Raw genomic sequence first — 15,573 nt, forward strand, 5'->3', positions numbered from 1 at the left:
AAAAAAGAAAAGAAAATAATTTAAGAAAACAATAAATAACAAAAACACAAATGCAAAAGGGAACTAACGTCACAAAGAACACATATGGTTTTTTGGTAAAGTACTTACTAGAGAATAAAGAGACTGTAAAAAGCAAATAAAAAGAAAAAACAAACAAATGGGAAAAGTCTATCTGTCAAAGAAAAAGGCCTTCGATCCTAAAAAAAGGCCTTCCCGGCCACCCAGCCCATTACACGCACCACATGCCCAACATGCAGAAAAAGAAAACGGACACAGCCCGGTCGCAGCATAGCAGCATCGACGATGAATCTTCAATCTATCGATCGAACAGCTTGGTTGATCGACTGAGACTTTGCTAGATCCCAGTTGACTGAGATTTAGCGAGCCCCTTGTATTTATGAGTGGGGTACAACACGAAAGAGTGACAGATTACCATGCCGCGTGGCCGTAATTCCTCCATTTTCCCATGCGCCGTCCGCTAATCACGCACAAGAATCAACGGGCGGTTGATTAATTACCATATGTATCGAGGTGCACGATCACTTTTCTAAGTGAAATTCTAAAAAGTGCAGCTGCACTTTTTAGAGGTATTGAGCACACCCTCGTTCAAACCATCGGATTGAGATCTGGGCGGCAGGTGTTATCTGGTCGGACCGAACCGCACGTGTTGGAACTGCTTGGACACGTCTCACCGATAGCGGGCCCCACATAACCCCACGTCCTCCCTCTTTCTCTCTCTCATCAGCAGGTGGGCGGGGATCCGGCTTGCCTGCTCCCTTTCCGTGTCTTATTTTAAGAGGTGGGGTCGGGTTTTATTTTGTTCCAATCAAATCAAACTACGTATGCGGAAGTACGGATGGGCACTCGGAAGGGGAGCAGGCAAGTCTCGTCCGGTGGGCGGTGTCGGTGCTGTGTTGTTCGCCGCCACTCAAATCCGCCGCCACTCAAATCAAAGCTCGGCGGAACCGCCAGAGTTGGGAGGCGCACAGGGTCGCGCGGTGACGTTGCGTGCATCGGCAAGTGACGAGGCAGTTCTTCGATCAAAATATCCCCGAGGTAAGCGCCGCCTATATCTGATTCATGTGCCTCTCTGTTGGGTTTGTGATTCCTCACGAGGTACTGAAGGATTTCGCGGGTGCGGTCGGGGTGACGCCGGCGATTTATGGTCCTGATTTAGCATGCTCCTCGGCGGGGGCGAAGGTCTATTGCAAGCAACGAGTGGGGTGGGGGACGGGGGGCATTTATCCACCGGATTGGTGACATTTCTAGGAAGGGGAGGGGGTGGGGACATGGGGTGCGGTAGAAGAGCTTGCGGATGTCCGTGAGGTCCGAGGTCTATATGCAGGGGGCGAGGCGATGGTGAATTTGTTTGGATGTTGACTATAGTATTCTCCTCGAAGTAGTGCTGGCAGCAGGCGCGTTTGGAAGGGTTGGAGGTGGAACTTGCCGGACATACATTAGGAGTTGCCAGATTTTGTTGTACGAGTTTCCAGATATGTTGTTTTGAGTTTGGGTTTTCCCCCTTTTTCACAAAACTTGCATGTCGATTGATAAGTGCCCAATGTACTGATGCTAGGCTTAACATGGAGACTGCTTAAATTTTTGTTTTGCTACTCAATGCTAGGCTTAATATTTAACATGAACTTGTTTGCTTATGTGGTGGTTTTACATTCACACTCAATGTACAGATGCAAGCGCAAGCGATTGTCCCCGGCGATCTCAGATTTTTTTCGCCCATATACTGATGCAAGTGATCCTCTACTACCCAGGAGGTACTGATTTGGTTTCATTTTTTACTTTTTTGTGCCTCTGCCATCCGACATCACTCAAACTGAAAACTGGGAGCAGAGGAGTATGTTCTGTTTTTTGTGTGTGGAGTTGCCGGATATGCAGGCGTGGGTGTGTTTTGTTATTACAAACTGTTGCTAAAACCTCTAGGTAGTGGGTGCGTTTTGTGATTACAAATTGTTGTTGCCACATGGTGCGTCTCTCTGTATGTGTACTGTTTGATCGCTAGCCAGTCGTTAATAGCCATGCCACCATATGGGTCCATGTCACTTCTGCTATTGCCAAGCATGGCATGACAATTTTATTCTGTGGAGCTTGGTGTGTGTTCTTTCATAGTACTAGGTAACCTGTTTGAAGTGAGTAGTAAACATGGGTAGCATAAACTTTAGATTCTAAGCGTTAATGAGAGCTGAAAATGTCACATATACATGATCTACTGCTTGCATAAAAATAATACTGGTTAGGAACCGGTTGATTTTGCCCTACTGTTTATTTTCCTTCCTCGCCACAGTTCCTTCTCTGTCCACCCATATGTGCAGGATAATTTTTTTCCCTACACTGAAATATGAACTCCACTAAATGGATTTGGAAGATGCAGTTTTAAATCCCTTCTGATTTTTCCAGTGTTTGCCGATTTGCGGGAGGGCGACAGTGAGGACTGCATGGACAAGCAGTGGCAAGTGGGACAGGCATGAGGACCTATTCACCGCTCTAAGAGGGACATCGAAGGAACTAGAAGTGGAGGGCACAGTGACACCATGTTCGTTCGTCTTCATGAGGTAAATCCTTTCTCTTTCTCCATGACGTCTGAACTATTTTTTTGGGGTGCAGCAAACCATTGTTGTACCTCAAAGTCGGCATTTTATCAGAGATGTTTAAGAGGGGTGTGGGGTGGGCAGTTGGCTGGCAGAGGCTAGGAGTTGCCAGATATGCAGGTGTGGGTTCCCATATATGCAGTTGCCAGATATGTGGGCGTGTGGTTCCCCCATTTTGAGAAAACTTGCATAACAATTGATAAGTAGTTGCTTGTTTTTGCTTTTCAACTTGCCTAATGTTTGTTACTTAGTTGCCTGACATGGTTCATAATGAGCTTTTAATGGTTTTGTTACTTGGGTGGCTTTGAGTTTTTCCAAAACTTGCCCAGCACTCTGTAGGTAGTTGCCTCAGTTAACACACGAACTTTGATCGTGTGTTATTTTTCCTTCACATTTTCATCATATGGTTCAGAACTTGCTAGTCCTTTTTAGTCAGTGTCCTGAAAGTTTCATACAAGCCACCTGAACTTGCTAGTCCATTTTAAGCATCCACATGCTTCTTTTTTCAGGCAACTCACACACATATATCGAAGTTCACAAACACAACGCACACATAATCATTTGGAATAAAAACCAGGGGTTAGGCAAGTCCACACTACTAGACCAGGCAATTGACACACAGAACAAACAGGTTAAACACACATGATAGGTCACATACAAATGTTAGGCACATACCTAGGGGGGTAGGGGATTGTGTGTCAAGAAAATTACACATGTGGAACAGGCAAGTCACATTCAAACGTCACGCAAGTAACATACTCAACACTAGCAAGTCACATTTAAATGTCAAGCGAGTCACATACTCAACATTAAATGCAAGTAAGTTCTTCTTCTTTTCCCCTTTTCAAAAGCCCACATGGTTTGTTTGACATTTGAGTAGGGTGTAGGATTTTCTTTACATTTCAATGTGACTTGCTAGTGTTAAGTGTGTGACTTGCCTGTTGTTTTTTGGCAAACTCTGTGACTTTGCATGTTTCTAAATGTGTGATTCACCTGACACACACCATCCTGCGGAGCTTAGTTCCTTACTATCTACGGGGGGTGAGGTGTGCTTGATTACCCGATTTTGCATTTGAACTTGCCTAAGAAACCTCGGTATTTGCCTAGAATTATTTTTCCAGTTATTACGGTAAAATTGAATATAAAGAGCCCAATAGGTCAATTAATGACAACATATCACAAATTGCTTAATGGCAGCACTGGATTTGCTTATAAACAAACCTATAGAAGTTGTTGCCCTTTATTTGGCCAGAACCATTTTTTTGTACAAAGGCAAACTAAGAATGGCAGGCTTTTGTGATTTTTCTTTCTCCTACCCATTACATTTTCTCTTAAAAGCGCCCCAATAGTTGCTCACCCCCCCCCTTCACATCAAGTTCTAGCACGCACGAGCACACATGAGTTGCTTACTGGCAACACTGATTTTGCTTAAACAAACCTTAGAAGTTGCATCTCTTTTTTCTTCTTTCAACACACTTCTAGTACAAAAAGCACCTAAGGAAAACATTTATTTTCATTTACAACAACCAGTAGTTGGACAAAGAAAACTGAAACAGTTATCATGTACTGACATGACTTGCTTATTGTCAATATGATTTGCTTAAAAAACCCCTATAGTTGCTCACACTTTCCCCCATACACATCAAGTTCTAGCATGCGCGAACACACAAGAGTTGCTTACCACCAACACTGATTTTGCTTAAAGAAGCCCTAGAACTTGGCTGCTCTATTTTTGTTTTCTCAATACATTCCTCGTACAAGAAGCAACCTAACAAAAGCATTAAGGGGTTTCTCTGGTAGTACAATAGCCAGTAGTTGGAGAAAGGAAAATGAAACAGTACTGTCAAGACTTGCCTTTTGTCAATACTTGACTTGCTTGAAAAAATGCTACAGTTGCTCACTAATTTGCCTAAACAACAAAAAGTTGCGTTGAACATGAACTAGGACTTCCAATTTAGCATGGCATTTTCTTATTCCCACAAAGTAACTCATGTACTTAATTGTAGGCAAGTCCAGGTTCATGTTCAAGCAACTTGTGTGTCATTCCGGCTCACACTCGTGAGCCTCATGCCTTCATAAGTTGGCTAATTTTTTTCATGTGAAGGAGATAGCCATTTGCGATTTGCCTGAACTAGCAGAAATTGCTTACTACTGATGCACAAGCATATACTTAGTATTAGCTAGCTTATGGCTATGACCAGCAAAACTTGATTTGCTGCATGGTGTTGGACGCAAAGGAAGATGTTGTTGATAATTAATTCATGCAATGGATTTAGTCATTGGACATCATAAGTACTTGCAAGTAGAACTGTAGAAGCAAATATAGTTGCATGCATTTTATGGTCGTTCTTGATTGCAGGCAAGTCCTTGTTCATGGTCAAGCAACTTGTGTGTATTTAGATATGGTTGTGGCTATCATTTTCTTCTATTTTTTCCAAGAAACTTTGTGACATATGTCTGGCAACTCCTGGTCTACGATCAAGCAACTGTTGTGCAGTTAGGCAAGAGGCAGCTAGCTTATTATTATTATTTTCAAAAGCAACTATGTGTGCTTGTTTCTACAGGCAAATCCTGGTTCATGTCTAAGAAAAGTTGGTTGGGAAAATGAAAATAGGGGGAGGTGGGGGAGGGGTTGATAAACATGTCAAAATAGGGGTTTTGCGGAGTGTTTTTAGTCCTTTTCTTGGGATTCTTAGAATGAAACTTCTTTAGCTGTCTCCAATGAAAATGGGGATTTAATCTCTCAAAAATCCAGCAAAAACCTCCAACAATCCAAAAAACCAAGAGTTGCCTCAAAACAATCACACAAGTTGGTTACGACGACATTACAACTTGTGTAGCAGCAACAAACTAGCTAAAACTTTGCCTACTAGCCGATGTACACAACTACTACAACCTAATTGATTGTTCTCTTTTTCGTAACTGCTCATTTGCAGGGGGAGACGGTATGTATAGGTGGTACTTGCAGGGATGAACTGATGAGATTTTTTTTGGTTTTTCTCCTGCTTTTTTTCAGTGCACAACAATGGTTGTCAGTTGAAGGGGTGAAGCTCTCATCTGGAAAGAGATTTGGGATGAAGAAGACCAGCGGATGCTGGGGAAAGAACGAAGGTGTCAGTTCGGTGAGGGGGGAAGGGCAATGTGGAGCATGGGGGAGGGGAAGAGCTCACGTGTTTCCCCCCTGCACGTGATCGGGAGCACGGACCAGGAGAGTTTCCTTTTGTGGTCGGGAGACTAAAGGGGGACAATTTTTAAACTAAAATGGAAAGTGTGCCACGGGACGCTAGGGAGCACATGTTTGCTCCCTAGTCACGTCCCTTTTCTAATAAGACGTGATTATGGTGGGGCCCTGACCCATGTCTGCATGTTATGTTGACCGTCGAGACGGAGGGACCTTGCAGCCACGTGGGCTAACGGATGGGGTGGACCTGTGATGTCAGAGCCAGGCCAGACCATCATCACTAAGCCGAGCATGGAAATACTTCATGGCTAAGGAATGACCGCACGGCAAAGATTTTCGACGTCTGGATTGGCATGGAAACGACGAGGTGCTTGGCGGAAACCGAGGTGGGAATGAAGCTCCTCGGATGCAATCCAGCAATCAAGATATTGATACGTGAGGATTCGCTGAATCAATTTTCAAGACCGACGACCTAAAACAAAGATCTGCTCAGAAGAACCGAGGTGCGTCTAACTTGAAGACCGGTTCAGGGGCTACTGATGATGTCCTAGCTAGGCGGTCTCTCATCAAGTCGTCTTTCCTGGCTAGATGGGTCGGGCCAAGGACCCCCATATCGGTTCACCAATGGGCCACGCCGAGTGGCCCATGGCATATGAAAGGAAAGCTCCTGAAAACTTGACATATATTCTTAAGATATTGAAACTCGTCTACAACACGTTCTCCTTATACATACCCGACTAGGATGTAGCCCTAGACCCCCCCTCCCCCCAGGTGCCTATGTAAACCGAGGGAATGGGCTCGTAGAGGAGACACAACGATCTTGAGGTAGATTGTATGTACTTTGTACTACACCAAAAAGTAATAAAACACAAGAGGACGTAGGGTTTTATCTTTCAGAAGAGCCCAAACCTGGGTAAAGACCCATGCCCATGTTACCATCGTGTCAAGACACTTAATTTGGGATAGTAGCCACCAAAGAAAAAAATGACGGACCACCTCCTCATCCGAACTCGACATGGCTCCATCACTGATATGCTTCTTTGCGGATCTCCAAGGTGGCTCACCAAAGGTGAAGCTATTGTAATTGAACGAAACAGACCAAGGCAACATGCCGGACACGCCATCAAACTCCAAAAATGACACCCCACCTCGACTAAGACGCTAAAGTAGAAAATCATACACGCCATCCATCAACCATTAACTCAGCACATGGATCGGCGCGGAGCTTGGGAGGTAGTCTAGGATGGATGCAAATTATTGTCTGCATCCATGATATCTGAAAGATCGAACGCTGGAGCAGAAGCCTTCGCAAATGCCCATCCCGTGGACACAAGCTACCACAAGGATGTTGTCGCCACCACGACATCCCCGCTTGAACAGACTGGTTCCCAAATCCATCACCGATCATAAAGACGATCGCCTCGTCGGAGAAGAATCTGGAGTTTCTTTATTCAGCATCGCCGTCACCGCCACTGAAGCCAAGACATTGAACGATCCAAAAGCCTAAGCTACTGGGGGCCTAGAACCTGAAGCTAAAACGGTGCACATGCGCGGGATCCGGCGACCCCCTCACCATGGACGACCAAGAGGTCGCCGGTGGAGGGGAGCCGCCGGAATCCGATGCCAGAAGGGTCGGATCTCTTAGCGGTGGCGGACAAGGAAAAAAGATGTGGATTTTGCTTAGAGCAAGTATAATAGAGTGAAGTAGGCAGTCTATAAGAAAAGCCACATCAGATTTGTGCCTAGTTGGAGAAGATAGGAGATGAGAAAGAAGAGAAGCGGGCTACAATGTTACAACCCGCTGTAGCACAAACCAACAATCTTTGTGAGAGAAACAAATGGGTTGCATAATAATGATATAGCATACTAATCATATTAACTATTGTAACAGTGGACTATTAAGTTGGCTACAACACATGATAACTTCATATAGTCCGCTCTAGGCTGTACCATGCTCTTATGGAGTGTGTTTGTAGAGCATGATGAATCGTATAGCCAGCTGCCGGCTATAAGATATTGCCACGTCATCTATAATCAACCATATAGCCAGCAAAGATGTAAGCAGGTACAACTTTATTGATACATGATGCACCTTATTCTCTCACAAAGTCTTTAGGAGCACTACAACCAGCTGTTAGTTTGCAGCCTGTTTCTTTTTTCTTTCTCTTCTTCTTTCTCTTCCAACTCAATAAAAATATAGTAATATTTAAAGTCTTACAGCTCGCGTATGTCATTGTATTGTATTTGCTCTTAGTGAAAGCGTGGTTGACAGTCGGGGAAGTGCAATCAAGGGCCACCAGGTAACATAGGAAGTAATTAACTCCTTGCCCATAAGTCGCACAAGTAAACGCGGTAATTGGTGTAGCAGAACTAATTGCACAATTAATTTAGGCCGATGTAATGCATAATCTGAAAACTTCTGTCTACGGCAGCAGGTGCATGAATCCAATGAGATCTTCCTCCAAATTCAAAGAGAGAAAGAAACAAGGAGATCGCAAGCCATGGAATGCCGAGTAAAACCATGAGTCTATAGGTCTATAAAATTTCTATTTGCATAAGGAACTCAGACGAAGATTACACACAAGAACGAACGAAGAGGTCAAACCCGGTTTAACGCGTCAACGTCGGAGCTCTCTTTTTTCTCGTCCCCGCCGGACCCCGACCCACTCGGTTTTTCAACCGGCGCACCGGCCACGGGATGAATCCGTTTGCTGCCGCCGTGTTCCTCCCCGGCGTCCGAGTCCCCGCGGCTCTGCCGCTGCCAGGACATGGACCGCAGGAACGAGGTCAGCCACCCCGGTGTCCTCTGATCCGCGGTGTCCGGGTACTCTGCGGCGAGGCTAGCCGCTCGCCGGTGCCTCCGGACGGCGGCGAGCTCCTTCATGACGTGCTCCGGCAGCCTGAGAGTGTGCCGGTCCGGCGCGTCCATGGCCGACTGCGTTCTGCGGTAGTGGTTGTACTCCGCGCCCGTGAACTCGTGCCTCCATACCGTGCTGAAACTGGTGAGAGATTCAGCCGTGAAAGAGACCACCGAGCACTCCTCGTCGAGCTCCTCCGGCTCCTCCTGCACGGCCGTGTCCGTCAGGTAGCCGCGGCTCTCGGCGCCGGCCGGGATCGCGGGGGTCTCGGTGAGGTCGGCCCGGCAGAGCGGGCAGGTGACCGCGCCGGCGAGCCACGGGTCGATGCAGTCCGGGTGGAAGACGTGGCAGCACGCCGGGAGGACCCGGAGCTCGTCGCTGTCCTCGAACTCGGTGAGGCAGACGGCGCACTCGAGCGGGCCCGACTTGGTGGTCGCCATGCGCGCCTTCACATCGCCGTAGACTGCCGTCGGGAAGGCCTCCACGACCTCCCTGTCGATGCCGCGGGGGCGGCAGCGATCCGAGTGGGCGGCGGCATCGACGGGCTGATCTGGGGCCGTGCTACGGAACGGCCGGCGAGGGACAGGGTGCCCGCCGGTGCAGCGGTTGATGTAGATCGAAAAGAGCGTGAGGACGACGAAGGCCGCGATGAGGATGACGAGCACGACGACGGTGGTGGGCGTGAACCCGCCGGCGGTTCTGGAGGAACGGGTGTGGCCCGTGCTGTTGGTCTGTTGAGCCAGAGACGGGAGCGCGGTCGATGAGAGCAGGAGGAAGAGGAGGAGCAGTGTGATCTGGCCGCGAGCCATTGCCGTCTCTTGGCAGGGGGAACCGCCGGCGGCCGGACAGATTTATCGTGGCGCCGGAGAGAAAGAAAAAGAAAGAAAATGAGGAAGGGTTTGATGGCACGGGGAGTGTTTGATTACGCCGGACGAAAAAGTGTAACGTAAGCTCAAGATAGGGATGTACGTAGCGAATGTTTGTGCGGGACCACCAATCAGGGACTTGGGTAAACAGGACGTGGTCATGTGGGACGGCTGACCGAGCTTCTGATTGGCTGCTGACATGTTCGTCAGCCCAGGCAAATATATAAAAAGTAGAATTATTGGTCTCTCGTTTCTCTAGCTTTTTTTAACACAAGGACATACGCAAGCACTCATATACACGCGTATACATTCATCCCTATGAACGCACACACGTACACCTATCCCTATGAGCACATCCAAAAGACTGAGACAATATATTATATCATCTTGAAATTTACGAAGTCACCGTAGTCACCTCGTTGTCGACGGGAACGTCTACAGGAATAAATGCGAGCACCAGGATTTGAACCCTGATGGACTGGGATACCACAGTCCCTCTAACCATCCAACCACAGATTGGTTCGCCATTTCTCTATCTTCTGTCTAGCGCATAGTAATCTTGTGGAGGATATCGAATGCCAGGTTATTTTAATTTAAATTTGTAACCGTCTCATCTCATGCCCTTTTTCATGGCTGCATTTGGTCAGAGTCTTTGTGCACATAACGTCCCTTGTTTAAAGTTTTTTTCTTTTTTGATGAGGGGGCCTTGTTTACAGATTCAATGAGCCAAATTCTAACAATAGATAATTAGGCCAGGCCTTTTAAAAGTAGAGTTTTGTTACTTCTATTAGGCCCCGCTTGGATCGTTGGTTTACTCCTAAATACACTTGTAACCAAAACAGACCTCGAGCCGTCGTTTTCAATCTAGGCGGAAATAACACTGCGACCGGTAAAATACACTTGTAGATTAAATCCGGGTGTATAAGTTTACACCGAATCCAAGCGGGGCCTTATTCTTCTCCAGGGTGCGGCGTAAGCAAAAATATGCTTGGGCGGTGCGGGTTCACATCACCTGCCATTGTTGATCATAGAAATGCCAGCAAGAACGAGTCTTTGCTCCGGTTCAGTCCAAGAGCGCAGGTTAAAGACACCGACGCTGTGTATCGTGAATGTTTTTCCAAGGCGAATTAAAAGGTCCGGCCGAAGGATACCAAAAGCAGCGACTGGACGGCACCAGCACCACTACCCGGTGTGACTCAGCCTATCTTGGGTCAGACCACTTTCCGACCTGCCGGCCACCTGGTTGACGTACGCGCTACGCCTAGCACATCAGGGCATGTACAATGCATAGTCCCAGGGTGATGCTCTGCATGTCATGTAGGATTGGATATCAGTTAAAGTAGGTTCGGATAGTGAAGCGGGATCCTCTGCAAGAGGCGGATGCTTGGAGAGAAAAATATGTGATCCAGTGTTAAAGTTGAAAATGTTGGAATAAAAAGTAGAGATGCATGTGTATTAGAGTCTTTACTTTTATTTAATGAGGCCCACTAATGGTAGCTTGCATTGAGGAGAAAAAAATCTCTATTATTAAAGGGGATCGAACATCGTTCCCCGCCTCCCCACCCTTCGTTCGACCAGTGTCCCCCCTCGATTCCCACTTTCCCGATAAAAAGGAAAAGGAAAAATACCTCAAAAAAAACCCACGTTCCCAACTCTCCTCAGCAAACTACCCCATCGCTCCTCCCATCCCATCCCTCCCGAGAAAAATCCCCCAAGCAGGCGATCTCCATTGTGCTATTGGCCGACGGCCGCCTCCCTCGTAGATCACCTCAGCCCTCCTCCACGCGCCCGCTGCCCCCACGGCTGTGGCCCGACTCATCCTCCTCTTCGCTCACCGCGCCGGCGAAGGCGCTCATGCGGGCGTCCATGGATCTGATGGTGCTCATCGCTAGCTCGTTTGAGTTTTTTGGCCGACGCCGTGATGCCGGCGCCCACGCGGCACTCTGCATGTTCTTCAACGAAGGGAAGGACGAACACCGACATCACCTCTCGCCCTGTCCCGTCCGGTAACAAAAACCCTATCCTCCCACCCCGTTCTCAATGAACCAAACCAAGCAACACACAAACTACGTGGTAAGGAACCTTATGTATCTGACGACGCTAGCAAGCTCCGTTGACCTTGACCGGAACCATTCCTCCAGCAGCAAGGTTCTCACCCCCCCCCCCCCCCCCCCTCTCTATCTTTCTTGTTTCTTTTATACTGTACATCCTTGTCTGAAGTGACCTGCTGTTCTTCTATGAATAACTGCTGATTCTTGAATAAAACTGACTTCTTTGCAGATTCTCATATGGTGAGAAGAAAGATATAGTTGACCTTATGCACTGACTGTTGTTTGGATGTCGGCCATCACCGATCAAAGGATGGTTCTCTGAGACGTTGTGGAGGTGCCACACTCGTCGGGGACGAGCTCCAGGTCAGATAGTAGCGGCCGACAAGTAGAGTCCACTTGTGGAGATGTCATCCAGCTGGTTGTTTTATGCCTTTTGTACATTCTTGCCTTGGCAAAGAACTTCGACTGGTTTGATTTGGTTCAGATTGATTTGATTCTGTAGTTGTGGTAGTGTTTAATTCTCGGATATGAGATGGAAGAATGAGAAAATATGAACTCGTAAAGGTTACAAGTTTGACTTATTTAGAGGTAATTTCAGAGCTACAACATGTAATGCCCCACACTACAGACCCCCTTCGGGTCTCATATCTTAAAAATGGGACCTCAGAATTTTCCATGTGAGCATAATTGATCTTCCTATGCAATCTTTTTGTTTTTTAACATGAATGATTATGTTGTAAACCCAATAGTTTCTGCATTATATACTTGATATTTGGTTCTTCTGGATAATCATGATGCAGAGAAAGTAGATTGGAAAGTAAGAGGTGAACTTTCCCTTCTTTCTTGAGAGATTGTTAAGCAAAGGAGAGATGTATCGGTGGTAGAATTTTGGCTGGCAATATCTATCTAATACTACTGAAGATAAATGTTCTTGATCCGCCGCTTGGATAAGAGATCTGATGATGCTGATGTTGCTACTTGAGAACTTTACTTGGCCCATAATCCGCGACATTCTGATGGTTGCATAGATTAGAGAAAAAATGGACAAGGTATTGTTTCTTTTCTTGCCATCTTAGTGTTAAATAATTACGCTGTACCTTAGTATCCATAGATAACATTTTTGTATAGCAAAGGTGATAGCTAGATCATAAAATTGGCTGATCTGCATGCCTGATTTGAAAGTACAATCTGTACTCTTAGCAAGACTTTTATCGCTCAATATATGTCAGAGATGCTTAGATTCTTGAGTTTTCATTGTATAACTTATTTCGATGAGACGTACTTCCCATTGTGTTGTCCTTCTAATGACTTATGTGAAATTTACTTATGTGAAAATTTGAACATTTTACCACTCGATCAGCTGCTTAATCCGTTCACTAAACTACACATTGCTTAATTACATTATTTATCGCAGAGCTTTTACTTGGTGTATGTTAAGTATCAGTTTGCTTTAGTGATACTTGGTTGCTCAAGGGAGTAGCATTACATGGTATGAGAAGTAAACATGAAGCGTAAAGTACAAAGCAAACACGAAGCTCTCGCATCATACCTCAAACTGATTTCCTACAGATTTTCCTACAGAACTACTATGCTGAGTCATAAAGTAAATAGAGTACTTTTTTTGTTATGTATATGCTATGTGGTTGCAGCACAATGGACCCTTGGTAAATATATTTCTTTCAGGTTCTAGACGAGGCCAACCAATTAAGAAAAACCTTCTGTCCGATAGAGATGCAGGTTTGTCACATTTCACAAAACCAAACATAATTTCCTTGTTACATCTTCTGTTCAATTCATGTTTTTGACTAGCTGATGTGTGCACTTCGTTTTGGAAGGCTGATAGGATTAGTAATGTTTGAACGTGGCCTGACCCTCCATTCATTTGTGATTTGCCTTGTCATGGCTTTCTAATTGCAACGGGAGCTGGGCATGACTTTACATATTACGAAAAAAGTGTCGCATTTAATACAGAGCATGAGGGGTTGTCCAGCCAATCAAGAGCATGTTAGTAAAGTACTGAATGCTTCCTCTTTTTTCTCTCCAAAAAGCAGGGACAAGTTGTTTGTCCATATTGCAATTTCTGTGTGAAGCCGTGTAGATGCCGGGAGCTGGAACTGGACGATTGCGTCTGCAAGGATGAGAAGCAGACTGCGCGCCACCGCAAGGACAGTAGCGTCGGCTCCTGTGCCAGGTACGAGGTTGACAATGGCCACCGTGATCCCAAGGTCACAGCTACCTGAAGACTGCTCCAAGGATATGGTTGTATAATGCCAATTTTTCCAATTGATATTACTAGGAGTAACTACTAAGGTATCATGCACATTTTTGAGAAATTTAATTTCAGACTGATATGTAGCTACTTGTTACAAAGAAAGAGCAGTCAATATAACAGATAGCCAAAAATAATTCTTGGTTTGGTGTGTCAAACACATATGGTACGTGACATTGGCACAACATTGGCGCACACATCTTGAACCGCACCTGGAGGTAGTTAGGATAGAGATAGATAGACTTAGTTGAATTATTTCTTTCTCCTCAAGTTCTATCTCTTCTCCCTCAATATCTCCTGTAATCTAAACAACTTGTATGCGCTGTACGGGAGGTGCGCCCCGCTATATAAACACGTACCCGTCGGCCTCAACAGGCAAGACGTTTCCAGCTAATCGCACATGGTAGTCAGAGCTATCCTTTTCCCATCGTAGCTCCCTGCAAACTCCATCTAGCCCTAGCCATGTCTTCCACCTCCGGTGCATCCCAAACCAACCTCAGCGGCCAAGTTACCGAGAAGTTAACCCGCACAAACTATGTGCTATGGCGCACGCAAGTCATCCCTCAGCTTCGCGGCGCCGGCGTCTACAGCTACGTCGACGGCACTCAGCCGGAGCCGGAGAAACTCCTCGTCACCACCAAGGACGGTAAGGAGGTCTCATCATCGCCCAACCCTCTCCACCCAATCTGGGTCCGGGAGGATCAGCAGGTTTTGGGGTACCTGCTGAATAACCTGACGCGTGAGGTGCTGCTCACGGTGACCACGGTCACCACCACGGGCGCGCTCTGGACGACGCTCGCTGTGATGTTCTCGTCCCAATCTGCCAGCCGCATCAACAACATACGCACGTCCCTCATCAACGCGCAGAAGGGGAACCTCTCCATCGCCTCCTACTTCGCCGCCATGCGCGGCTACGCCGACGAACTGGCCGCCGCAGGCAAGGCGATCCCCGACGACGAACTCGTCTCCTACATCATCCATGGGCTCGACGCCGACTATCAGCCCCTGGTTTCCGCCCTCGACGCTCGCGTCACCGGGGTAACCCTTGATGAACTCTTTGCCATGCTATCCAACTTCGATCAGCGCATGGCTCACTTCCAGGGGACCGGCGGCGGCGGCTTCAAATCTTCGGCGAACGCGGCCACTCGTGGGCGGGGCGGCGGCCCTTGCTCCCGTGGCTCTCCTCGCAACAAGGGCAGGTCCAGTGGTGGCGGCAACCGTGGCGCCACGCCACCTCAATCTGGTGGCCGAGGCCGCCATGGACGCGGAGCTGGCAGCAGCGGCAGGAACCGTCCGGACAGTCCTCGGTGCCAGATCTGCGGCAAGCTCGGGCATACAGCAAAGGACTGCTGGTACAGGTATGAGGAGGATGACTATGATTCACAAGATGAAGAAAAGGTCGCTGCGACGGCTGATGGCTCATATGGTGTCGACACGAACTGGTACGTCGACAGTGGTGCTACCAACCACATCACCAACGAGCTCGAGAAAGTGACCATGAAGGAGAAGTACCGTGGCAAGGATCAAATCCACACTTCCAGTGGAGAAGGTATGAGTATAAGTCACCTTGGTCATTCAATATTTCGTACCCCTCATCGCAACATCCATCTTAGAAAAATTCTGCATGTTCCTAGTGCGAACAAAAGTCTTCTTTCTGTCCATAGAATTGCCCTTGATAATCATGTATTCCTTGAATTTCACCCTTACTTCTTTTTGATCAAGGATCAGGCAACGAGGACGGTTCT

At 47.0% G+C, this 15,573-nt stretch overlaps 1 protein-coding gene and 1 long non-coding RNA gene across 2 annotated transcripts; one reads left to right on the plus strand and one right to left on the minus strand.

Annotated features, from left to right (window-relative positions):
• Positions 1 to 856: 856 nt before the first annotated feature.
• Positions 857 to 6,791, plus strand: LOC123089309 (uncharacterized). The gene is made up of 4 exons (XR_006442252.1): positions 857 to 1,056; positions 1,689 to 1,772; positions 2,413 to 2,567; positions 5,620 to 6,791. It is a non-coding gene; the product is annotated as an uncharacterized lncRNA (long non-coding RNA).
• Positions 6,792 to 8,170: 1,379 nt separating this feature from the next.
• On the minus strand, positions 8,171 to 9,920 carry LOC123089310 (E3 ubiquitin-protein ligase Os03g0188200). Its single transcript, XM_044511020.1, has one exon. The coding sequence runs from the start codon at positions 9,449 to 9,451 to the stop codon at positions 8,384 to 8,386; it is 1,068 nt and encodes a 355-aa protein (XP_044366955.1). The 5' UTR covers positions 9,452 to 9,920; the 3' UTR covers positions 8,171 to 8,383.
• Positions 9,921 to 15,573: the final 5,653 nt, after the last annotated feature.

Source organism: Triticum aestivum, chromosome 4B (assembly GCF_018294505.1).
Source record: "Triticum aestivum cultivar Chinese Spring chromosome 4B, IWGSC CS RefSeq v2.1, whole genome shotgun sequence".
Lineage (NCBI taxonomy): Eukaryota > Viridiplantae > Streptophyta > Magnoliopsida > Poales > Poaceae > Triticum > Triticum aestivum.